The sequence below is a fragment of the Bacillus rossius genome, chromosome 11 (assembly GCF_032445375.1).
Source record: "Bacillus rossius redtenbacheri isolate Brsri chromosome 11, Brsri_v3, whole genome shotgun sequence".
Lineage (NCBI taxonomy): Eukaryota > Metazoa > Arthropoda > Insecta > Phasmatodea > Bacillidae > Bacillus > Bacillus rossius.
The window spans coordinates 2,663,442-2,689,462 of record NC_086338.1 but is presented as its reverse complement, the minus strand read 5'-3'; the positions used below and the strand labels follow the sequence as shown (position 1 = coordinate 2,689,462).

Sequence of the window (26,021 nt, the reverse complement as noted above, 5' to 3'; positions counted from 1 at the left end):
TGGGACATATGTACAGGACTGGAATGTAAATGGTAGAGTGGTGGGGAGGGATGAACCAATGCACCCTCAGGACTATGATGAGAAGTTGGTGGGATGACGCTGACATCGGACGTATCGTTCGTAGTTATCAACAGAGCTAGTAAGATGTGTCGTGCCAGCTATGAGGAGTTCTATGCGAGCTGGTAGGAGGCTAGCGGCCAGGAAGAAGCTCTTGCGATGTACGAAGACGAAGAGTCCAGAGAAGACGTCATGGAGGTACCTGTGAACATCTCCACTCTGACTTAAGAGGATATTGCTGCTGTGGTGGGGGATATTAGCCATGTATGACGAACTATCATCTGTGGACCTGTGTGTGTGGATAGTGAAGTGGACAGAGGATATGTTGGATAGTGTTGGAAGTGCTCTGGAGACCATTGGGAGAGCATCCAGTAACGTCCTCTTGAATGGCGTTGCGTTAGCGAGGGGGGAGGAGGTTGTGGGTGTGTGTTTATTATTATTTTTTTTATTTTTTATATTTACTTTGAGTTCTTATCAATATTTTTAAAATATTTCTATTTTCATGTGAAGTGCATCTCGCAGATGCGTTAATGGCTGAGGGGAGTGTTGTAACTGCATCATATACACTATAGCGATCACTATAATTTTTCAAATTTTATAATTTAATAATTATGTATTTTCAAAATTGCATATATGATATCATAATTCACAATTTTGGAATGTTCTAAAAAAACAATATGGTGGACGGAATCCAAGATGGCAAACGGGGTCAAAGGTCAAGGTCATACAATATTGCCACAGGAACTGACATATTCCAATATGGCCACCGGAAATTACATAATACAAGATGGCCACCGGAAATTACATAATACAAGATGGCCGCAAGAAATTGCATAGTCCAAGATGGCCGCCACGGCACCCTGGCTCCCCCACCAACCGTCACGCCGGTGTCCCCATACGAACATAACCTACCCACTGATGTCATCTCGCCAGTTCTCTGCTCGATGGCGGCTGGCTAAGTCGCATTATGCAGTGGCTCAAGCCAATTAAACAGTATAAGTAACAAACCGGCTGCGGTCCGGGCTGCGCTAGTAATCCACCTCTTTTCGGACCTGAAACTAGCATTAAATGACCACTGTCGTCAGCCATCAGCCCACGATAGGCTACTGTAAATTCTAGCTGTCATCCCAAGGACACCTTTGTCCTTGGCTTGTACCAACGACGCCAAGCGACTTCGGGACTTATTTACGAGATGAAAAATGTAGAAATAAGTATTAAGAACGTTTTGGACAACAACAAAAAATTCAACATTCATGTTTTCGAGCAGGAAAATTTCGTTTGGGTTGTTATGGGAACTGTGTGGACTTGTTAGTCTTGTGTAATAACGGACGTTTTGGTGTTTGTGCAGAAATTAAAAAATAAATAAAAAATAAAAATACTTAAAAGTTCTGCTAAATCTTGTTTCTTCAGTAAAATCTGATCAACTAAATTCATACTTAACCTCAAAAATTTAAAACATTCAACAAACGTTTTCGATGAACATTCTCATTATTTATTATTTTTGAAGTGTTTATGAATGTTGCAAGTCAGGTCGTCATTTAGCCGGGCCAATCTGGTTTGTTAAAAACTTTTTATCGATTAAAACAAAGCCTACTAAATTAAAAATAACAACTTCAATATCGTACGGATGAAAATGTGTGTATTTTTTACTATGCTAAGTTTAAGTCAGTTGATTTCCTCCATTAGGTTCTGACAAGAGTCGGAATATGTAGGCCTGAATAAACTAATATCTCTACTAATATTATAAATGCCAAAGAGTATTTTCTTTTTGTCTTTTCACACAGCAATGGAGCAACATATCTACATAATGTTTGGCATATATATGAGCCAGAGAGTTACATAGACTATATATACTTAGGAAATTCAATGCCTAGGGGAGTTAAAAAGGGGTAAATTCAGTTTTGTAATAGAAAATCATAGGAAGTAGGTCATAGATACACAAACAGTGAGTTTGTGTTATTTCTCTTTGTCCGCCAAACGGTCATGTAGTCATGTAGTCTGGCAACTTCCTATCCTTCTCCTTGGCGAAACCCATCCGCTGTGAAGCTTGCGGCCGCTAGCGAACTAAAGGTAGCTAATAACAGTTTAGTTTAGAATTTTTTTTTCAATAGATGGCGTTTTATTGAAATTGTAACATGCTATCTTGTGGTGCATCCATCACGGTTTACCTAGGGGTTACCTGCCTTTCCACAAAATGAAGCTTAATTAATATTGGCGTCCCAGTTTTGCTGGTGCGAAGCCTTGATGCACCGAGATTGTGCAATCAATTAGACTTTCAAATCCAAATTTCCCGTTTTTTAAGTGTATGTCCTACAGACTTGAAACTTGGTAGTGGTGTTCCCTTACATTACGCCGGATGCTTCAGCTAGTTTAACATGTATTTGGAAGTTGCTTATATAGATTAGGGTTTAGGAACATATTTTGCCTGTGCATACCAAATGTTCAAGTTTAAAACTGACTCAGCCTTCAACCCTTAGCGTGCGGCGCTGGTGGAAGTGGTGTGTTGTCTGGAGCAAGGTGGTGGAGAGGTGAAACAATGAATTCACCTTCGCGAGGGTTTTCATTGAAAACTCTGTTTGCGGCCATCGTGATTTCGGTTTTCCATTGTTTCCTAAGATCACACTCCAGGCAAACGCCAGAATGTTTCCTAGTCACAGGCCCTGACCGAATCCTCCGCCAGTTAATGTAAGTCCCCGCACGAAATTGTCTCGCTTTAGATGAGAAGCAAATCAGTTTCAAAAAAATAAGAAATTATTATTTGCCTCTATCATATCTTGTTCAAAGGTTTCGTTCTTCTCATTTTGTTCTGTAGGCTGTGGCGGTTACAGGAATTTATTCCAGGAGGGCATTAAAAAAATAAAAAATAAAAATTGTACAGGTTTGGACAGTTAAATCGTCTTTCTCAACATGCATCACCGTATTTTTAGTTTGTGAATCCAGTAGTTGTAACAGTTCACCTTGCATCACCAAAACAATAAAAATAAACCATGCTGCATTCACCATAAAGAGATGTGACTTTATAATGCCATGACTATATTCAATACATATGTGTTTTCCAATTCAAGATGGTTACATGTCCCCTGGTACAGAGGTATTACGTGGACCCCTGGCACGCGAGGATCGTGGTCGCGGCAACTGGTTCCTGGTGATCCTGTATATGAGGTCGAAGGCGGCGGCCGGCTGGTCCTTGGCCACCATGTGGCCGGCACCTCGCACCAGCACCTCGGTCATGTTGCCCGCCGAGCGCGCGTACCCGGCCACCCGGCCGCCCACCCGCCACGCCACGCGGTGCGCTCGGCGGTACTGCTCCGCCGAGTTGAAGCGCAGCGCCTCCACCACCTTCACGGTCAGCGGGTAGCCGCAGATCACGTCCAGCTGGCCGTTGAAGAACACCACGCGGTAGCCGCTGTCCAGGAGCTGCTCGACCCAGGGCCTCGTCGAGCGCATGAGGTCCCCGTGCAGGTGCGAGTACGCCAGGTCGCTCAGCACGAAGTATCTCTGGGTGCCCACGTGGATGGCCGCGCGCACCCGCGCCTGCTGCAGGAAGCTCGCGAAGGTGTACTCAGTGTTGCTGTTGTTCTCCAGCACGTTGTACACGCTCAAGTCCGACGCGTACTGGAAGACTGCCAGGTCGTCGTCCATCATCTGGCGAACAAAGGACGAACATCACGCATTAGCCTACAGTGTCTGGTTTCTACATTTTTGTTGAATCCCAATTTGGTTTGGAAGAGGGAGGTGGCATTAAAATTCAAACAACTGCAATGGAGAATTTTGATTTATTACAATTTCTTTGAAAATACGCCATTGCAGTTTTGCACTGTTTTTCATGAATGTCCATTTTTACCTGATGACGGGAACAGATGCCAGTTTCAGAAACATCGCTATTGTTTCGGCATAGAGAACCTGTTGGTGTTGTCGTCGTTGTGTAGTCTGTAACATCTGTTTATCTTCATTTTTGAAGTTCACATATTTTCTACATTATCGAGATTTTGTTGTACAGCTGCATTTACTGTTATTGTTCCAAACTGTCTTGTTGTTGTCAGCCCAACTGTGTTCGTCTGTGCTGTTATTATTTGGCAAAATTCCTTCCATGGAATTCTTGTACTGTTTATATTTGAGTTTGAATGTATTCGTCTGTGCTGCCATTGTTGTGTTGTCCATAATACCTTTTAAGGTTCATCATTAGGTTTATCTGTTTGACATCAGCTGATTTAAGCTTGTTCTTTGTGGGTTTATGTTTTAAATTTTATTTCTCGATTTGTGTTCTTGAACCTTTCTCATGACAAACAGTGCAAAACTGCAATGGCATATGTCCAAGAAATTGTATTAAATCAATTACTATGCGCCCATAATCATTTACAAGGCAGAGACTTGTTCTTTAGACAAAAGAGATGCTGGGAAGATCAGAGCAATATGTAAGACGTCATGAAGGGTATGTTGGCAGTCACGAGGTGAGACAGGATTAGGAATGAGACGATGCTTGCAAGAGCAGGCGAATTCAATGAGATCATGGCAGTTTAATGAGATCGTGGCAGTTTAATGAGATCGTGGCAGTTTAATGAGATCGTGGCAGTTTAATGAGATCATGGATAAAGCAAGAATGAAATAGTATTGTTATGACCAGAGAATGCAGAAAAGAGGCTGTCTAGTAAAATGAGTTGAAGTACACAGGAAGAAGGCCCGAAGGAAAACCAAGGAAGAGGTGGGAAGAGCAGATAGTTAAAATAGTGCATGTGAGAGCATGAGAATGGAGAAGAGTTAAGGAGGAGAAATTGTGTAGTGACAGAGGAAGATGGAGGCATTTTATTTTGCTGCCCTTGCCACAGGCTGGAAGCAGTTGATGATTATGCTGGTGATGACATGATGAGATTATATAACTCAGTTAAGTACAATGGCTATTTATATTTTCAACATTTAAATATAGTCATACCTACAATAATAATTATAAACACTCAGTTCATTAAAAATACTGTAGTATATTTGCATATGCTTATTGTTTGATGGCAATATATTACTCGTTCATTATTTTTCCTCAGTGCTTATAAAATTGAGTTTTGTAAAGAAAAGTTTGGAATACATTTTTGTGACGTTCATAAAACATAAAAATCACAAACTTTTTAATATTTATTCGTAATGATCGTGTAAATGAGCAATAAAATTTTTATTTTGTGTATATACCTACTCGTTTATTAAATTTTGAGCTCATGGCTGAATTCGTTGTTCATAGTTTAGTAAATAATTTGTTACTACACTTAATTTCTTTTTGACTAATAAAAGTGCAGAATGTGTAATAATATAAGCTTTATGTATACCTTTATTATTTTCGTTACTTGATTTTTATTAAATCAAACAGAAACCAAACAGAAAATATAATTCCGTCATGATAAGTAGATTTAACGAATAAATTATCTTTGATGGGGTATGTTAAGCGAAAATCTTAGTCCTGAAAGGAATTTCCAAATAAAAATAACAAAATAAAAAATATAGGCCTACTGAAACACATTAAAATAACTTGTCATAGCAAACATATTTTTTTCTGTCACAAAACACAATAAAATATGCTAAGGGGGAATACAAACTGTTTTAATTGTGCAAAAGCGAAATAAAAACCTTAAAACAGTGCAAGAAAGAGCACTTAACTAGTAAAGCTGTTATGAAGTAAACTAAAACCAGTAAAACTATGCCGAAAACCAAAACAATAACATGTTTTTAGAACACTATGCACACGGACGTAACATAAACTGGTTAGCGATCCCAAAGACAATAAAATGGTAGTTGAATAGTCTCAGTTGTACTGCAATAACCAAGTAATTACAGATGTCTGTTAAAAGTTTATAATATCCCGTGAGTCTGTCTGGACACTCAACAATGCAGAATATAGCAAACGCTCAGAACGTAGCAAATGATTTGTCAATACGTGTGACTCATTCTAGTATGCGGGTAAGCACCGTGTCTTCTCTTGAGTGAGGACAATGCCACCCTTCATATGGTGAGGAGACTTTGAGCTTCTTGCTACCCGGGCACACATACGGTGTGCAGAGCTTCAGGAAAAACAACGCGATTTAAAAACGACTCGAGATATACGAGTGGGGTCTACTTACGAAAACCATTTAAGAGTTCGCTGAGGGCCGAAAATTACTTTTGAGATAGGATTAAGTTTTTAAACTGTATTTCTTAAAGAGTTACAATGGCTAAAATGCATGTTTTGAGAGTAATTTCTAGGCGTAAAACAACCAGTACAAATTCTTGAAAGCACTTTAAGGGACTTGCATTACACCTATATCTTAATTTCTCGGCCATATAATGTTACGGTCACCGCTCAAATTTCACAGTTATCCTGTGACGACGAGAAGACTGCACGCTAGTTCAGACCCTTGCGCTTAGAGGCTATACCGCGCTAGAAATACCATTGAGCATCGCGTTTATCATCCGGCCTCACTAACACACATACACCCCTGACGAGGCGGGACCCTTAATGTGCCAAGCATTATAATAACCACCGCTAGATAGAATGCTACATACATAAGTTTTTTGCAATGGGGAAGTTCGATTAAAAATATGAATCTGTACATTGCTGGTTTACATTATATTCCATAGAGAAACCTCTTAAGAAGCCTGCCGTATTTGTCTATGCTGCTGTCATTGTATTTTGTTTCGTCAATGGGTTAGCTTTTGCGTCTCTGTGTTGTTGTGGTGTTGTCAAAATTATCTGTTAAGTATCAACCTTTGGTTAGTCTGTTTGTCGCTGTATCGTCCAAGGTTGTTGGAAGTCGGTATTTGCTGTTCTTGTTTCAACTGTCTCGACATTGTCAGTCCTTCGTGTTCGTCTGTGCTTTGATAATTTTCTTACTACTTCCATACACGGAATAGTGTCTCCTCTAAGGGCATGTAACGTGTGTCATCAGCTGATTCTGACCTTTTTTCCTGTGTGTTTGTGTATTCAACTTTTTTTCTTTCTGTTCTTGAGGTTTTTCTTTGACACACAGTGTAAAACATCAATGGCGTATATCCCTCTGTCCATGTATCACACACATGGACACGGGGTGCTCGAGATATAATCAAATGTTCTGTTAAACCCAGGAAGTAAAATAATGGGTTCTCTTTCATCCTCTAATAGCTTCTGGTTCTTCAAGCGTACTGCAGGGCAGTGGGGGAGAGCAGGACAGGGTGACTATAAGGTGGTCATCCAGTCGGAGAACTTTAGACACGAACGCAGAAAATTCGCAAAGATAAAATACAAAATTCTTTAAAATATCAAAGACTGCCATTAAAACGGAAGAAAATGTAAGTATACAACCGAAACAAATGCAGGTCTCCATTTGCCACAAATCACATTTTGTGAAGACGATTTTGGATCCATCTGTATTGAAAAAAAAAACTTTTGAAATAAACAATAAAAAGGTTTTGGAACATATACAGAAAACCATTTTCTGTATTTTCACAAAATATTCCTTTGGAAGCCAGTAGCTAAGAAATAGTTTATAAATTTACAAGAAAGATATTGTAACTTTGTACAACACAAGGCTATGACTTGATGTAAGCTTTTGGACATACGCCATTGCTAAGCACATGTATGTCTGTAGAAGAAAACTACAAAAAACACAAATCAAGCAAAAAATTGCTGATGTCAACAGGATATATACACCACATAATATTTCATAACAGGAATATGGTCAACAAACATAGAAAAACAAAGAAAAAAGGACTAAGAGAACGAAAAAAAACAACCCACAAATGATGAATTTAACCCCAAAAAAATTCAGCACAACAGTTGAAACAAGACAAAAACACAACAAAACGAAAAGACGAAACAAACACAATAGTTTTCCAAAACAAAAACAAGCGACGTTTCGGGAACCGCTAATTGCTCCCGTCCTTAGGCAGAGACGCACATGGTACGAAAACACAGGTGTGAAAACAAAAAAACACAGGTGCGAACACAAGGCTATGGTTAAATTTGCATATATGAAAATATGGCACATAATTTTGTAAAAAAGCTCAATTGTTTTTTAACCATGTAAAAGATAATCGAATATTCAACAATTTGGCTTTATTTAGTTTTATTGTGCTTATTTATGTGCACAGTTAATATTGGAATTCTATTTACGAAGCAGTTGGCAAATAACTTTAATTGGAACAACTCAAAGCATAAATTCCCGGTTAAGAATCCGAACCCATAATTACTGAAAACATTCTTGGTAGTAATGCAGTTGTTTTCATGTAAATGTACAAATTTACAAATATCTGTAATTTTAAACGATTATGTCTAATCCATTTACAAAATAAACTTTGCACCTCAGAATAGCTACAATTGAATGTGACATTTGTTTGGTTAACTGCCATAAATTTAATGTAATTAGGATGTGATATGTATAATATGGTTGGTCAATGCGTAGCGATAGTAGCAATACCTGAGATAAACCGTGACTTGCCAGAACTAGCGAAAAACTGACACATCAGGCCTAGTAGTACTAAGTCCTGCGAAATAAAAAAAGAACCACAAGGTAAATATTAAAGTCCACGTGTGATGGTAAAAGACCTGAAACTCAAAGGTTCAGAAAGTTTATGTGGACATCCTAGTAAAGGCGTTAACTGGCGTGCTATAGACTATCTACTACGTAAATGAGTACGATAGAGTCGGAGAAGGGGGTTTTCTTTCAACACCATAGTCTCGGTCACTCAGAATTTTAGGAAATTACAAATTTCTCACGGTGTTTTTAGTTTTTTGTAAATGAGGGATTGAAGAAAATGTTTGGTCAACCTTAAAGTGTCCATGACAAGAAAAATATTACTTTTTTTTAAATTATTTCTTGGACAGGTTAAATACTTGATTTACTACAAAAAAAACATATCTATTGTATGCAGCTATTCTTGATCTCTACATCATATATTCAACTGTTCTTGTCCTTGTTTCAGCTAGACTCAGAGTACAATGACACCACTGTGGTTGTGCGATCTGACATACATAAAAAAATAATTGAATTAAAAATGACCTCTCGTTAAACTTGGCTGCTAGAGGTTCAAATTACAAATAATTTAACGTAATAATTACTAATTTACTATTAATATCCTGGCGAAAATAACGGATGAAATTATGTTTCAGTAATTTAAACCTTTGATTTGATGCAGTTTTTTGAACATACGACAAAGTTTGTCTTGGAAAAATTCCTAAAATCAGAATCATCGGAAAAAAATCGAAACTTTTCCATGACAAACAGTGCAAAACTGCAATGGAGTATGTCCGAAACATTCTGTCGGACACGTCAGTACGCCTTAATGGCAGTATTCAGACTCCCGTTTTCTCGCATGTTTTCCCTCGAGGAGGTGTGTTCATTGGCCCGGAGCTCTTCCGGTCCACCAACCAGCACTCACCAGTAATACCAAGCCCCGTTCCTGCAGCCAAAATTCATATTTGTAGGCAGCGTTTTATTGTTATTCTCTTATTCTTTTTTATATCTGTTTTATTCATACACTGATGCATGAATATCTTAAATCATTATTAATATTTGTACAATATTTTGAAAAATTGTTATAATTTTTTATCCATTTATAATTTAAATGCATTTTCTCCATTGTCCAGAATAAAAAAAGAAAGGGCTCAGTCACCCTGGCTGGGACTGTTAGCTCCTGATTGGCTGCGACTGTTAGCTCCTGATTGGCTGCGACTGTTAGCTCCTGATTGGCTGCGACTGTTAGCTCCTGATTGGCTGCGACTGTTAGCTCCTGATTGGCTGCGACTGTTAGCTCCTGATTGGCTGCGACTGTTAGCTCCTGATTGGCTGCGACTGTTAGCTCCTGATTGGCTGCGACTGTTAGCTCCTGATTGGCTGCGACTGTTAGCTCCTGATTGGCTGCGACTGTTAGCTCCTGATTGGCTGCGACTGTTAGCTCCTGATTGGCTGCGACTGTTAGCTCCTGATTGGCTGCGACTGTTAGCTCCTGATTGGCTGCGACTGTTAGCTCCTGATTGGCTGCGACTGTTAGCTCCTGATTGGCTGCGACTGTTAGCTCCTGATTTGCTGCGACTGTTAGCTCCTGATTGGCTGGGACTGTTAGCTCCTGATTGGCTGCGACTGTTAGCTCCTGATTGGCTGCGACTGTTAGCTCCTGATTGGCTGCGACTGTTAGCTCCTGATTGGCTGCGACTGTTAGCTCCTGATTGGCTGCGACTGTTAGCTCCTGATTGGCTGCGACTGTTAGCTCCTGATTGGCTGCGACTGTTAGCTCCTGATTGGCTGCGACTGTTAGCTCCTGATTGGCTGCGACTGTTAGCTCCTGATTGGCTGCGACTGTTAGCTCCTGATTGGCTGCGACTGTTAGCTCCTGATTGGCTGCGACTGTTAGCTCCTGATTGGCTGCGACTGTTAGCTCCTGATTGGCTGCGACTGTTAGCTCCTGATTGGCTGCGACTGTTAGCTCCTGATTGGCTGCGACTGTTAGCTCCTGATTGGCTGCGACTGTTAGCTCCTGATTGGCTGCGACTGTTAGCTCCTGATTGGCTGCGACTGTTAGCTCCTGATTGGCTGGCCCCACAGTCCTCGAGTGATAGCAGGACGTTCCTCAACAAGGGATCACCGATTCCTCTTTGGAAGGGTGCCGTTCTGTCCAGCTATAGTGCAGAGTTTCACGTACTGGATATTTAACACGAATCATTCAATTAAAACATTTATGATTGGCTTACTCATATCCTAACTACGGTTATAAAACAAATAAAATAACATTTAAAAAATTGACTTGATGTAGGCTTTTGGACATACGGTATTGCTAAGCACATGTACCTATGTCTGTAGAAGACATCTTGACCATATTCCTGTTGTGGAGTATTGTGCGGTGTTTATATCCTGATAACAGTAAATTTTTGCTTCATTTGTGTTTTTGTCATTTGTGTTTTTTGTAGTTTTCTTCTACAGACATACATGTGCTTAGCAATGGCGTTTGTCCAAAAGCCTACATCAAGTCATGCACTCCCATTGCACAAATCTTTCTATGATAATTTAAAAAATTAAAAACTTAAAAGCTTAATATTACTAAAATACTAAATATTAAAATACAAATGTATCACGAAGTTATTCCTTTTAACTAAAAGCCCAATTTTCGATAAGCCGGGTTTTTCAAGTAATTTCCTCCCATTTAGTTTTGGCCCCGTTAAGAAAGTCTTGTATGTTGTAGTCGCTAAAGGTGTTTTTTTTTAAGTGATAGGTAACAGAACAACTTCCGATTTATTTAATTTCGGTTTTAGATCACTTAATAATACAAGAAGTTATCTTCTAGAAATAATTAATTAATATCTCAACTTTTGCATTTCAGATAAATGCTAGTATATGCCAACCAACATAAAAAAACCGTGGATTTTTACTAAGTATTTAATTATAAATGAAAATATAAAATCAATTATAATTTCCCTGGTTTGTTTGCTAAAGCTTCTGCAGCTTAATTTACAGATCATTAAATCTGCAATGTTAATACTTTTTGGTTTCTAATAAAGTGCATTATTTTTAACTGTAATATTTAACTTAACTGTAAACTTATGGATGGTGTAGGTGGTGAAAGCTAGTGTTGACTTACTTGCGCAGCGAGCAGGTAATCTTCATTCTCGATGTAGGTGGCGGCCCACTTCTCGTAGCCCTGCATCTTGGCCCAGGTGTTGTTGTCCACCAGCCCCCACTGGTAGACCAGGTCGCTGTAGCGCATCATGTTGAGCGGGTCCACGAAGCCGTCGCCGATCGCCAGTCCTGCCGGTTCAAGGTCACTCTAGCCCCTGTCTCCTTCAGTGATCATTTGCCAATCACACACAAACATCTTCTGTTCTTTTACAAAAAAGTTCCCTTTAGTAATCATTTGCCAATCACACACAATCATCTTCTGTTCTTTTACAAAAGAATTCATTTAGTAATCATTTGCCAATCACATACAAACATCTTATGTTCTTTTACGAAAGAATTCCTTTAGTAATCATTTGCCAATCACAAACAAACATCTTCTGTTCTTTTACAAAAAAGTATCCTTTAGTAATCATTTGCCAATCACACACAATCATCTTCTGTTCTTTTACAAAAACGTTCCCTCTAGTAATAGTTTGCCAATCACACACAAACATCTTCTGTTCTTTTACGAAAGAATTCCTTTAGTAATCATTTGTCAATCACACACAAACATATTCTGTTCTTTTACAAAAAAGTTCCCTTTAGTAATCATTTGCCAATCACACACAATCATCTTCTGTTCTTTTACAAAAGAATTCGTTTAGTAATCATTTGCCAATCACACACAAACATCTTCTGTTCTTTTACGAAAGAATTCCTTTAGTAATCATTTGCCAATCACACACAAACATCTTCTGTTCTTTTACAAAAAAGTATTCTTTAGTAATCATTTGCCAATCACACACAATCATCTTCTGTTCCTTTACAAAAGAATTCATTTAGTAATCATTTGCCAATCACACACAAATATCTTCTGTTATTTTACGAAAGAATTCCTTTAGTAATCATTTGCCAATCACACACAAACATTTTCTGTTCTTTTACAAAATAATTCCTTTAGTAATTATTGCCAATCACACACAATCATCTTCTGTTCTTTTACAAAAACGTTCCCTCTAGTAATAATTTGCCAATCACACACAAACATCTTCTGTTCTTTTACGAAAGAATTCCTTTAGTAATCATTTGTCAATCACACACAAACATATTCTGTTCTTTTACAAAAAAGTTTCCTTTAGTAATCATTTGCCAATCACACACAAACATCTTCTGTTCTTTTACAACAAAAACTTTAGTAATCATTTGCAAAGAAATAGTCTGTAATACTACAAGATATAAATTGTGCCTGTAAAAAATTACAGATAGGCAGCACTTTAACCCCCATCTGCTAGCAAACAATTTACTAATCACACACAAACATTTTCTGTTCTTTTACAAAAAAAATTCCTTTAGTAATCATTTGCCAAAAAAAATCTGTAATACTACAAGAAATAAATTGTGACTGTAAAAAATTACAGATATTTGAAGATTTTTACATTTGCAAGACAACAAATATGTCGCTACAAAATGTTGTGCGTAGTAATACTGGATTCGGATTCCTATCAGGGCATTTATGCCTTGAGTCGACTCAGTACCTCCAATAGTTTAAGTTATTCGTAAACAGTTCTCTGAATAGGTTTCCAGTATTAAATGAGAACATTTATAAGCATAATAAAAATGATTTCTAATTATTTTATTTTTCATGGTTTAAAAAATTGTTTGAATGAAACACAAATTAAAATATACATTTATAAGCCAAATTAAGTTAGAAATATTCATTATTATCTCAAAAAACATATTTCATATACCTATGTATTTCAAACTATTTCTTGGCAACTGGTTTCCAAATGAACCTTTTGTATAAGTCCGGAAATTTTACGGTGTACTATAATTTCTGGGATTATGAATGCAAATAACATTTATAAATAATTAAAGACATGATTAAATAATTATCTTTGAAAGATTTGTGCAATGGTAGTGCATGACTTGATGTAAGCTTTTGGACATACGCCATTGCTAAGCACATGTACCTATGTCTGTAGAAGAAAACTACAAAACACCATGTGAGTCTCTGCCTGAGGACGGGAGCAGATAGCAGTTCCCGAAACGTCGCTTGTTTCTGTTTTGGAAAACTATTGTGTTTGTTTCGTATTTTCGTTTTGTTGTGTTTTGTCTCGTTTCAACTGTTGTGCTGGCTTGTTTCTGTTTTGGAAAACTATTGTGTTTGTTTTGTCTTTTCTTTTTGTTGTGTTTTTGTCTCGTTTCAACTGTTGTGCTGAATTTTTTTGGGGTTAAATTAATCATTTCTGGGTTGTTTTTTTCGTTCTCTTAGTCCATTTTTCTTTGTTTTTCTTTGTTTTTTGACCATATTCCTGTTATGGAATATTATGTGGTGTATATATTCTGTTGACAACAGCAATTTTTTGCCCAAATTATGTTTTTTGTCTTTTGGTTTTTTGTAGTTTTCTTCTACAGACATACATGTGCTTAGCAATGGCGTTATGTCCAAAAGATTACATAAATCATGATTAAATAACAATAGTTACCTTTGAGATTAATCTTCAGGCTGGCATTCGGGTTGTTCTTGTGTATGGTGTGGCCAAGAGCTGGAATGTACTTGCCTGAAAATACACAATTAAACGTGTAAATGAAATATCATGTACGTATATATAGTATACCTTGCATAATAATATTCTTAGCATATATCTATTACAATTATGCAAAACCAAAAAATCTATATAGCCATATTATTATATTCAATATGCAAGCATATATCTAAATAGATTTACTGTGCTGGATTTTCAAAACATATCTTGATTTTCTCCGTGTGCTCCTAATTATTCCTTTCATTATTTTGATGGTTTTCTCATTCCTGACTTAGCAAATATTGGTTTACCTCCGTGTGCTTCTGGTTATTTCTGAGAAAACAATCCCTGCATGTAATTATTTGATTTAATGAGATGCAATTTTATTCGGAGTTTCATGTAATTAGTAAATTTCTGTTACTAAAATAGGACATATGGTATTTTTATTATTTGGAATGAAAAAAAAAATCCATTACTCAGTCAAATAATATGCTTAGAGACAGCTGAGAATCACTAATATGCAAGACGTAGGCTACTTCCTTCTTCTTGATGTCTAGCGAAGCCCTCCTTTTCTTGCGATCGTGAGTGAGCATTTTGCATCGCACATGAAAAATATCATAATTTTAACCTCCATGCAACATGTGGCGACATCTGCTGTTGAAAAGCAGGACTATTTGGCCATGCGTCTTTCAAATTTGACAATTAACTTTTGCTGATGAAATACTAAAAATTATATCTGAGTATCTATTTATAATTGAAAATCTCAGAATGCATCTGATATTAGTCACAGAAGCTATTTCAAAAATGAGAGTATTCGACACTGGTTAGAAAATATTCAGTTTGAAATATGGAAGATGATTTTGGTTATATATCAAAAACAGTCCAGTGGGTTCCAAAAGCAGTACTTTACGTATATGCCGGTACTGTGGCATTTCGTTCACTAAAACCAACAATGCTTGAAGTCATGAGAAAGGCAATTTTGCGAGATTATATCCCTGCGACAAGATCGCATTCATGCGCCATATCCCTGCGACGAGATCGTATCCTTCTGAGTTGAATGTTCGTCCAAAGCTGCGTCCTTTTCGTTAAATTCACATAGTCAATTTATCGTCAGGACTGAAAATTTAATGAAACAATATCTCTTAGCCTTTTATTATATTAGATCCATACAAATTGGTCTTACAGTTCAAAGACTCTTGTAAGCTTGAAAAAGGTCATCACTTGTTTGAAACAAGGGCGCCCATACCTATGGGCAGGGTGGGTTTTTTGGCTCTCCCTAGCTTTCAGGCAAATAAAAAAATTATGTGTTCTTGAGCATTTTGGGCAAATTTTGAGTCCTTTAAGGCCATTTTTTGGCCATTTTTTGTCATTTGTGATGGTTTGCCCCCCTCCCCCTACAAATTCTGCCCCCCCCCCCCGATTTTTTTTTTCCTAACCTAACTAAAACTAAGTGTATTTTGTTTGGGAGGGTCTGGGTTAGGGAAGACTAGGTGCGTCCCAGGCCGAAGCCTTTACGCCTATTCATGCTGGGTTTAAGCCATGCAGACAAGGGAGCATGCATCGTGTGCTTGTTCGGGGATTGGCCAGCCATGGCTGCGATTGGCGCCATGACTAACTCCCCTATCTTAATACTAGACTATAACTAGATAAGTTGGGCCCAGGTAAAACCTCCAAAGACAGAGGGAAAACCCTGGGCACTTTCATGCGGGATGCAAAATTTCATGCATTAATTACAAGCAGGTTGGTTACAGGAACAGAAGGATGGTTCAGGAAGAAGAGTTGGTCAGAGTAGAAAGAGTCTACCATGCGGGGTTGCCCCCCCCCCCCCCCCAACAAACTTTCATATGAGCGCCCTTGGTTTGAAACGAATACCAAGTATCGAAAACTTAAGTCATCTTGTTTCCTATAAACTTGGGCTATATCCGAATACATAGGGATGCGTCCTTAGCACAGACAGCCCTACATCCCTTAGCAAATGCAGCAACAATGTAGAGGACGCATTTCTAATGGATGGATAGTATACGAATACTTTTACTGCTAGCACCACCTGTTGACTGTCAGCCGTACTAATGTTCACGCAGCCATTTTGTGTAGGGATATCTATGAATATTCAGTAAAACGTAAATAATAAATACCTACCAATTAAAAAATAATGTAACGTGTATGTTATACATGTTAGCGATCCAAATAAAATACATTTTATAAATTGTAAACTTTAAAAATACTTATAATTAAGTTTTGAATTATCCTTTAAGTTTAAATTCGTATTTTGATTATATTTATTAACGTCTTCATTTGTCTCTGTTTAAGTTATCACTTTCGCTTATAATGTTTTAAACAAATCTTATGCTGAAAATCTGAAGTAATATTATACACAAACAAAATAAAACCCGATTCCGAAGCTAATGGATGTAGGGACGCGTAAGTGGATGCGAGTGTCGCATCCCTAGAAATCTCGAATTAGTGGATGCGTGAAGAGATGCATCAGCATCCCTTGTGATAATTCGGATTCAACACAAAGATGGCCGCGTCCACTACGATGCACTTTTAGTGGATCCCTTAGCTAAGGGATCTATTAGGCCAGTATTCGGATGCAGCCTTGGTCTATACGCCTGGCATTGTACATAACCTAGCCTCTTGGTTGGAAGACACTCGGCCTAAATGTTTGAGATCGTACATGGTCTGTTTAAAATGTTCGCCAGACATCGTCGAAAAAATACCTGTCAGTTCGGAGACACTTGGCCGGTATGAAGATTTGTTTATTATTATTCGTGGCGATGTCTTGCTTGTAGCATATGGACTGGGTACAACTCTGGTCAATGCATAACAAAAATTTTCTGGGCGCAAATGTTACATTCATAGGCTAGTTTTCTACTCTTATTTCGATTTTCGTACTTTGAAGCAATTCCAGCAAGTACTTTATATGTATCGGCTTATGATTCCAACCATGTTTTTACGTATTTCCGTGATGGCTGGGAAGTAAGCCATTTTTTTTTATAATTTTTTTTGGAAATTTTAGGTCAAAAATTAAATAACTTCGAGATTACGGTCAAAGGTCAAGACAAGAACCCGGTAGCTTGTTTATTAGCAATTTAAGGAATGTGAGCCTTTTAGAGGAAAGTTAACCCTCCGTGATGATAATGGAGCCTCTCTGAGGAAAATTAAACCTCCGGAATGTTTCTAGGAAAAAAAACCTGAAATTTTCCCTCAAAATAGGAATATTTCTCTCGAAATAGCGCAATTTCTAGGAAATTTGAGCAATTTTGAGTCAATTTTGAGGAATTTTGAGGAAATTTGACACAAAGATGGCCGCCGTGATTTCATAATCCAAGATGGCAGTCGGCACCATAGGCACTACTGCCTTAAGTCTGTGCTCGGATAGGCTTTTATATTGTTACGAGTAATGTGGGGAGAACTGGGTTCGTAAGGGATAGCCCAATTAAGATTTATTACAGTTTTGTTAATTACTAGTATTTACATTACTAATAAATAATCGTACTTAAAATGTCTGATCACCAAACACCTGCACTTAAAAATGTTTATTCGCAAGTCACTAAGTATCTTTCCAGGCCGCAGTTCGCACTATTCACTGGAGCTAGGCTCGACAGTGGTCGCCTGTCCACACAAGTAGTCTCGCGCCACTCAGTCGCACTCTCACGGTCCCGTCGCTGCGCGTCGCGCCACTCTCGAAGGGGTCTCTCACCCTTTCCGCCTATCTGGCACTTCACTTCACTCGCGGAACTCTCCGAACTCACTGAACTGCCGCGGAGGCCGCGTCGCTGCTTATACACCCGCTGCGTCCTTCTCGAACGGACGAGAGCAGCTGTGACGAGTCGCGTCATCTCGAGCCGACTCGACGCCCGAAACATCGAGAAAGGTCTCAAGTAACGTTCTCCAAGCACGGCGGCAAGTCTGTGAAGTGTCAGAGACAACAGCCCGAGGTCTGGGAGCGGAGGGGGGTAGCGAGGACCCTTGTAATCCGACCAGGCACGCGTGGCATGCATGACGTCAGTGGACGGCTAGGCCTGGCGGACACGCCTTGCTACGATCCCAGCTTCCAGCACGGGCGTAACCATATACTACTCCTAACCTACAATTTTAATTCGGTAAACTTCGGAACTTTTCGGATTGTGGTTGTGGACTGTATGCTATCCTAACTAAAGAACTCACTGTCGACAAGATGTTTTGTCAAAAATAAATTAATTTTTGACGTGATAACGTCTTTTAAATCGATGAACGCCGGCTACACGCACGGAAAATCATGACACATTGTCACGTTCCGCCTGAGCCGAGCGTGCAAGCGAGAGCGCGGAACAAGCTATAGAGAGGCACGATCGGCTTGTGACGAATCTATCTCTCTTCCACTTCATCGGCCGATGCGTCCGAGTAGAAGAGAGAGAGCGGCAGCACACAACCTACAAGTGAACTGTTTTGTCAACTGTTTATAAAGTGAAGTGAAACGTTAATGTAATGTCCATTGTTTATTACAACAATTGCGACAAAAAAAGTAATTAAATCTTGCATTTTAAGAATTTGATTAGCGATATATTCTCATATGTTTGTTTTTTGATTATTAAAAAAAAGTAGCCAATGTCGGCGTGTGCAGTAATAATAGGTTATGTTACAATTTTGACTAAAAAATTATTATCTCATATAAACGATCGTATGAAAAGTCAACTGCTTTTATTTAGTATTCAAAGAAAAAAAAGTAATTTTCAATTAACTCCTTCTTTGTATTATACAAAATAATGATAATTCAGTGATAATAATTCAATTCAATTCAAAAAAGTATGCAATTTTTCATCAATGTTTTCTTATGACGTTATATCACGTAAAATTATCGTCCATAAACCGACTTTACAGACAACCGCCTTTTTTTTTTTATCAAGTTTGGATGGGACTGTTGGATTGGAATTTATAATTTAATGGCAAAGATATTGACTGTGAGTTCAAGACTAAATAGTTTTATTGTTCACTGAACTTTAGCTATGCCAAATCATTTCTTAAAATATCTAGTAATGGCAACATTGTGGAATTAACGTTTGATGAAGGTGGTAACTAAAATTTGTCAATCATTAGTTTTACAATATGAACTTATATTACACACCTTAAATTGTATTATGTTTACACTAACGCCTTTACATTATACACACATATTAATCGTTATATTACATTCATAAAAATTATTTCGTTCGCCCGAACAGGGACTTGAACCCTGGACCCTTAGGTTAAAAGCCTAATGCTCTACCGACTGAGCTATCCGGGCTCGATGTTAGTCCTGGGACTACACATTGAAAGTATAGGGCCTACTGCATTTCCAGTTCCATTTAAGGATCCAACACTAAGAAGGTTAACTCGAAAAGGTGGTCCGTTGGAAAGTTTGTACTTTTTCTCAACTGTCGCTCTACCATCAAAGAATAGTTTGCAAAGATAAATGCGCAATTTCACAAGGACTTAACCCCCTTTTTTCCCTATATCTATAGCAAAACCACTTTTGATTATAATAACGTTTAATACAAAATTCTTGCAGATGTTTTTGTATCTATTATAATTGTTTAGCAATATTCACTACATGATGACATCTTTAACATTCTTCCTAGTGAGTTCTTTTCAAGCTATTAAACAAATGTATAGCATATTAGCCTTAGTACCTCCGTGATAAATATTTAACAAACTAGTGTTTTGCACTCCCAATGGCTTTTAGCTAGATTCCAAATACCAATACAATAAATTTAAGAACAAGAAAACCCGCTTTAAAAATGTGCAGTTTATCTACACAATGTTTAGGTTAATCAACAATCAGAAACTAATAAGAAATCCGTGAACCCACTAAAAATACTTTTAGTCTTAAAATATTTTTTATATTAAAATACTTAATAACTTAATGTTAGTAAAATACTAAATCTTAATATGTAAAGATATCAATATGCTATTGCTTTAACTATAGAGCTTATTTTTCTCTAAACCGTCTCTTTTTTTATAGTAATTTCCTCCCATTTATTTTTGGCCCCGTTAAGAAAATGTTGTATATTATAGTCGGTAAATTGGTTCTTAAAACGTTTAAGGTAATAGAGCTGCTACCGATTTTTGAAATTATATTTTCGATAATTTACTAACATAAAATGCTATATTTTACCTAAATCACTTTTTAAAGCAGTAATTAATAACAATCTAAACTTCTGCAACTCATAAAAATGCTAGTATTCGCTAACCAATATTCAGCAACATATGTGCATTTTTTAAGGAAATAATTTAAAATAAATATATAAAATCCATGAAAATGTAAGGTTTGGCCCTAAACCCCGGCCAAACCAAACAACTTCCGCAACCCGCGACACAGTAAACTCCTATATTGCCCCGTACCGCGAGCGCAGGTAAACCCAAAAAAATATTAAAACCCAAACTAATGGCAGGCTCAAAAAATTCTAATAAGATTGCGAAAAGTGAGAGGAGGCAGCAATTTAAAAAGACGCAAAAAGTATATGACAACATATAATATATATATATATATATATATATATATATATATATATATATATAAATATACCATAAAATCGTTTCATCACAAATCGGCGCATACATCATAAAATACATACCCTATTACTACTTATAAAAAAATTCTATATAATAATACTAAAAAAAATACTTTAACAAATCCCTCAAAAAGTATAATTTGGATCATATACTTCGGAGCTCCGAAAAATTAAATGTAATTACCGAAAAGGCATTAAAAAAATATAAGAACATATAAATACCAATACAAATATAGATACGCCCCGGGTGTAGCACTACTGTAAACACCAATTAACATAATTTACCATAAAATAGGTGAAATCTAGCAAAAATTTGACACACATTAGCATCCATATCAAAATATCAAAAATTTAGCAAATTACAAATTATGGGTTAACAGGCCCTTCTCAGTTAAGTCATTTTCTAATGGTCGACGCCTTTTTTCTTCCACGTCGGGCAGGGATTGGGTGAACACGCTGAACGTAAAATCCCAGTTTCAGTGTTATTGGTCCGTTAATTGAAATCTCCAAAATCCACACATTATAGTTTCGTCCCAGGGGTCAAAGGGGTCAACGGGGCAGTGGCACGGCTGGCACTTACTTGCATTTTTGACGTCGTGATGTCCGCTCACCAAATACACTCGTTTGCTCACGAGTGTTTTTAATGGCAAACCCTTGCCATAACATGTTACCTTAGCTGCGGGTGATTGTACGGCTATGACGAATCCTTCGCCATACCGTCTTGGAGTTTATTTTGGCGCACATAATTCATCCTTGGGAATTCCTCGCGACATTCACACACGCCTCACCAACCACTCGCTTTTCATCGTACCAATGTGTTCTAAATTATATTTATGTACCCCGTTCATATTCAAAAAGGAACACTCGTATTCAGATGTTCGACCGGCAAGTCACTTTGACGTGGAACCATCCCCATGGCCAACCCGTGTTTAACTCACGTCCGCGCCCGCCCGGGCCCACCAGGCGACTGCCGCTCGCCAGCCACCCCTGACGTCACACACTCAGCTGTTCTGCTCGCGCGCCGCCTAGCGCAGCGATTACCAAAATATTCGATAGTGTCCTTGAACGTTCCAGACCAATTTAATAACTTGAAATCTTCAAATTAAAAATAATAAGACTAAACAAGAATTACAATTTCCTTTTTAAAAACAAAATATAACAAACTTAAATCCAAAATAACTCTTATTACCAGGGCATCCAAAAAAGGTTAATAAAATAAGTTAACCATTTCTACCAACATAAACATTAGCAAATTCAAGTGACGCGCACCGACCACTTCAACTCCCCCACCCTTGACGAACGCAACCGTGAGCCTCGCCAACCAAGTCACAAGGACACGAGGAACTGCAGGTCCGGTCACAACTCTCTTGAAGTAACTCAAATGTCAAGTCAACACTATTCTATGTGTGTACAAATACAAACAAATGTTTCTAAATAACAATTTCTTGATATCTAACTGACGATTTCTTGAAGTGAGTTCAACACATTTCTCTGTGTATACGAATACAAACAATGTTTCTAACTAGCAATTTCTTGAAATGAGTTCATGACTGGCATAATTTTCCGTGTAGGACACCTAGCAAGGATTCTCAGTGTATCCACAGAAACAAAGAGTCTTCAGCGTTTCCACTGAAATAAAGACTCTTCAGCGTTTCCACTGAAATAAAGACTCTTCAGCGTTTCCACTGAAATAAAGACTTCAGCGTTGAAGAGAAAGTTTAGAGTACGGGACGTCCCTAATAAATTCAATATCGGACAGCATCTTCTTCATCCCAGAGTAGCAGGAACAGCATGCCTTCACCCAGCGCGAACCCAGGGCAAGAACGGCGGGCGTCCCCACCGCCTGCCCACGCTCGGCGCCTGGCAGGCAGGGCCATCTGAAGCGGCCGCTGCAGGAGAGTCAGTCTCCGCACGCGTCACGGGCAGGAGACGGCGGCGACTCCATGCCACGGCTCCTCATCGGTGACGTGACGGCGACCAACGTCCCAGCAAGCAAGTGACCTCGCAGACACGACGAACCCGGCGGGCGGCTGCGGTCACGCTATCTCGGGCAGGGCGAGGAGCGTCGGGTGCGCTGCGGCGCGAAGTCCTCTTCTGGGCGTGGCGGGAGCATCGGTGGGAGGAAGGAAAAAAAAAAAGAGAAGGAAACACGAACACCCAAACAACAACAAAAAAAACTAAGTCCAAAAAAAGGAAAAAAAAATTATTGATGAAATTTCTTTAATTGACCCACATGGGCCTTTTTATATTTTCTAGAACCAGAAGGGTTACGCAATAGGACCGTGTTGTCTCCCAAAAATCTATCAATCACAAATGGCCCAACAAAAGCAGAAATCAATTTTGAATTAACATTATCAGCCAGTTTTGGCAATTTAAAATTCTTTAAGAGAACCAAGTCATTAACAGCAAAACCATGAGGTCTCCGCGTAGCATTATAAGAGGCGGCTACAGCCTCGCGGGCCTTCTTAAGATTACAACTCACATCGTCAAGCATGGCCTCCAGGGAATCACTGTCAGAGGCGAGTTCCAGAGGCGGCAGTCCCCAGGAGTTAAGCAAAGGATGGGTCAACTCACGGCCCATGAAGGGGATGGAAGGGGGAAACCCTGTCGCCATATGGACAGCAGAATTAAACGCCACGTTGATGAATTCAAGGTCACTGTCCCACAATGACTGGTCATCCCTGTAATAAGCAGTTAGAGTGGCTTTAAGCACCTTGTTTACACGTTCAGACTGATTACCCTGGGGGCAATAGGGACTACTGTAAATGGGTTTAATAGCCCATTCAAAACACATATCCTTAAATAATACAGACCGGAAGTAACGGGCATTATCACAGGTTATCATAGCAGGAGCACCAAAAAATTTCCACACTTGCTCTCTTAAGGCTTTAACAATACTAGTCGCCTTCATATTTTTTAAGGGGAGTAGTAACACAAATTTGGAAAAGATATCCAGAACCACTAGAATACAAATATTTCCCTTTTTGGAGCGTGTAAGGGGGCCAAAAATATCCATATGCAGAACGTGCCATGGAGCAACCGGGGGATCCGCACAATACAGGCCAACCTTGGCACATTGCGGGGGTTTAGAAACCTGACAGTCTACACAGGACCTCACGTGGTGACGCACGTCTGCACGTAGTTCGGGCCATGCCAGATGCGCGCTGATGCGGCGGAATGTTTTTTCGATACCCAAGTGAGCACCCAACAATGAGTCATGAAAGTACTTAAGAACCATCGGACGAAGGGAGGCAGGAACCACTGCCTTCCTCTGCTTGCCTGATTTCCCTGTGTAATAAATTACACCTTGTTCCTCTACGTAGGGCGTAACAGTGCCATGATGCAAATCCCTGCGTATGCGAACACACAGCGGGTCATCCTTCTGACAATCACGGATACTAAGAAAAGACTCTGGGAAGACCTTGCACACCGCGGCACTAATCGGCTCAGAACAAGATACTGGCAAGGCACTGGTGTCAAACTCCTCAGGGGTAAACATCCGTGACAACGTGTCAGCGACCACATTGTCACTACCCTTAAGATGGTGTAGCTTAAAGTTAAAGCGGGACAGCCGTAACACCCAGCGCCCTAATTTCCCTAGCTGGTTAGGGTGGTTAAATAACCAGCTAAGTGCCTGATTGTCAGTGTACAGGTCAAATTCCTGACAGTCCAGGTACGAGGCGAACTTCTCAACGCCGAACAAACATGCAAGCGCCTCCTTCTCATACACGCCGAGACGCCTTTCTCCGTCTGTCAACGATCGGCTAGCATAAGCTATGGGACGTAATCTATCATTTTCGAGGTGACCTAGGACGGCTCCTAGAGCAATACTAGACGCATCGACCTGAAGTGCGAACCTACGCTGAAAATCCGGAAGGATCAAAACGGGAGGAGAAGAGACAAGGGCCTTAAGATTATCAAAGGCTTTCTGTTGCGCGTCACCCCATTCAAAGGCTGTGTTTTTCTTGCGCAACTTATTCAACGGACCACAAACCGCAGCATAGTCCGGTATAAAGCGTGCATAGTAACCTGTCATGCCTAGGAATCTCTGAATTCCTTTGACGTTTTTAGGGGGCGGAAAATTAACTATGGGTAAAACCTTGTCAGGGTCCATAATGAGCTTTCCCTTAGAAATAATGTAACCAAGGAACTTAACATGGTCCTGGGCCAAACGAAGTTTGTCAGGATTAACAGTTAACCCAGCCGCTCGAAGACGGTCAAACACCTGAGTTAGATGTTGTTTGTGCTCTTCTAAGCTAGCGCTATAAACAATAATATCATCAATATAGTTAAAGACAAATTTATACTTTAAATCAGAAAGAATATGGTCCAGCACGCGGCTCATGGCCTGACTACCAAATGAAACTCCCATGGGCACCCTATTGAACTGAAATTGTCCCCAAGGGGTAGAAAATGCGGTGTATTTACGGCAATCAGGATGCAAGAGGATTTGATGGAAACTGGCGTTCAAATCGATGACGGAAAAAATGGCTGCCTCTCCTAGGTGTTGTAGAGCGCTCTCTACCGTCGGTAATTCGTAAGAGTCCTGAATGACCTTATCATTTAGAGATTTGAAGTTGTGAACCAAGCGAAATTCTCCAGCCTCCTTTTTAGGAACTAGAAAAGTAGGCGAGCTAAAATCAGAAATAGATGGGGCAATGACCCCAGCTTCCATGAGGTGATCGACAATAATCTTCATTTTTTGTAGTTTAGGGGGTGATACTCTGTGGCCTTTGGCCTTAACAGGCGTGCGATCCTTCAAATAAAACTTATAGGGCAATACATCACACCTACCTATACGACTGTTTATTACGTCAGGATAACGACTGAAAACGTCCGAAATCAGAGAGTCTCTGAAGGTCATGTCACTCATGTCAGGACAAGACATGACTTCAGGGGCGGCATTCTGCGGAATTAATTTAATTTTTAATGAAGGGCGAAAGCCAAAAACAAGATGCTGATTAGCCACGTCAATCAAACAACGAGTTTTCCCCAGAAAATCCAGACCAAGGATAAGTGAATGACACAAACCAGGAATAATGTAAAAATGCCAGTTCCAGGAAAATCCGGCAATTTTAATGTGAAGCTCAACTGTCATGTTAGCGCGTACTACTTCTCCGTTAGCTACACAAATAATGACGTCAGGGCACGTAGTCACACGGCTCTGCAATGCAGGAAATTTATTACATAAGGAATAAAAAAAATCAGCACTCAACAAAGAACGAGTGGCTCCGGAATCCACTAAAGCCGGGACAATATCACTAAACAAATTAACATGAACAAAATTGTGAAATTTATGAAAGGCGGCTTTTCTCTGACGACGA

At 39.1% G+C, this 26,021-nt stretch overlaps 1 protein-coding gene and 1 non-coding gene across 2 annotated transcripts in view; both read right to left on the bottom strand.

Moving 5' to 3' along the window:
• Positions 1–3,052: 3,052 nt before the first annotated feature.
• LOC134536563 (venom serine carboxypeptidase-like) overlaps positions 3,053–26,021 on the bottom strand; it is a 41,176-nt gene continuing 18,207 nt past the window's right edge. The window contains exons 4-6 of the mRNA XM_063376314.1: positions 14,126–14,200; positions 11,623–11,789; positions 3,053–3,702 (exon numbers count right to left, since the gene is read on the bottom strand). Of these exons, the coding sequence (XP_063232384.1) occupies positions 3,127–3,702; positions 11,623–11,789; positions 14,126–14,200 (818 nt within the window). The 3' untranslated portion in view covers positions 3,053–3,126. The remainder of the gene's footprint in view (positions 3,703–11,622; positions 11,790–14,125; positions 14,201–26,021) is intronic.
• Positions 19,358–19,430, bottom strand: Trnak-uuu (transfer RNA lysine (anticodon UUU)). Its single transcript has one exon. It is a non-coding gene; the product is annotated as a tRNA-Lys (tRNA).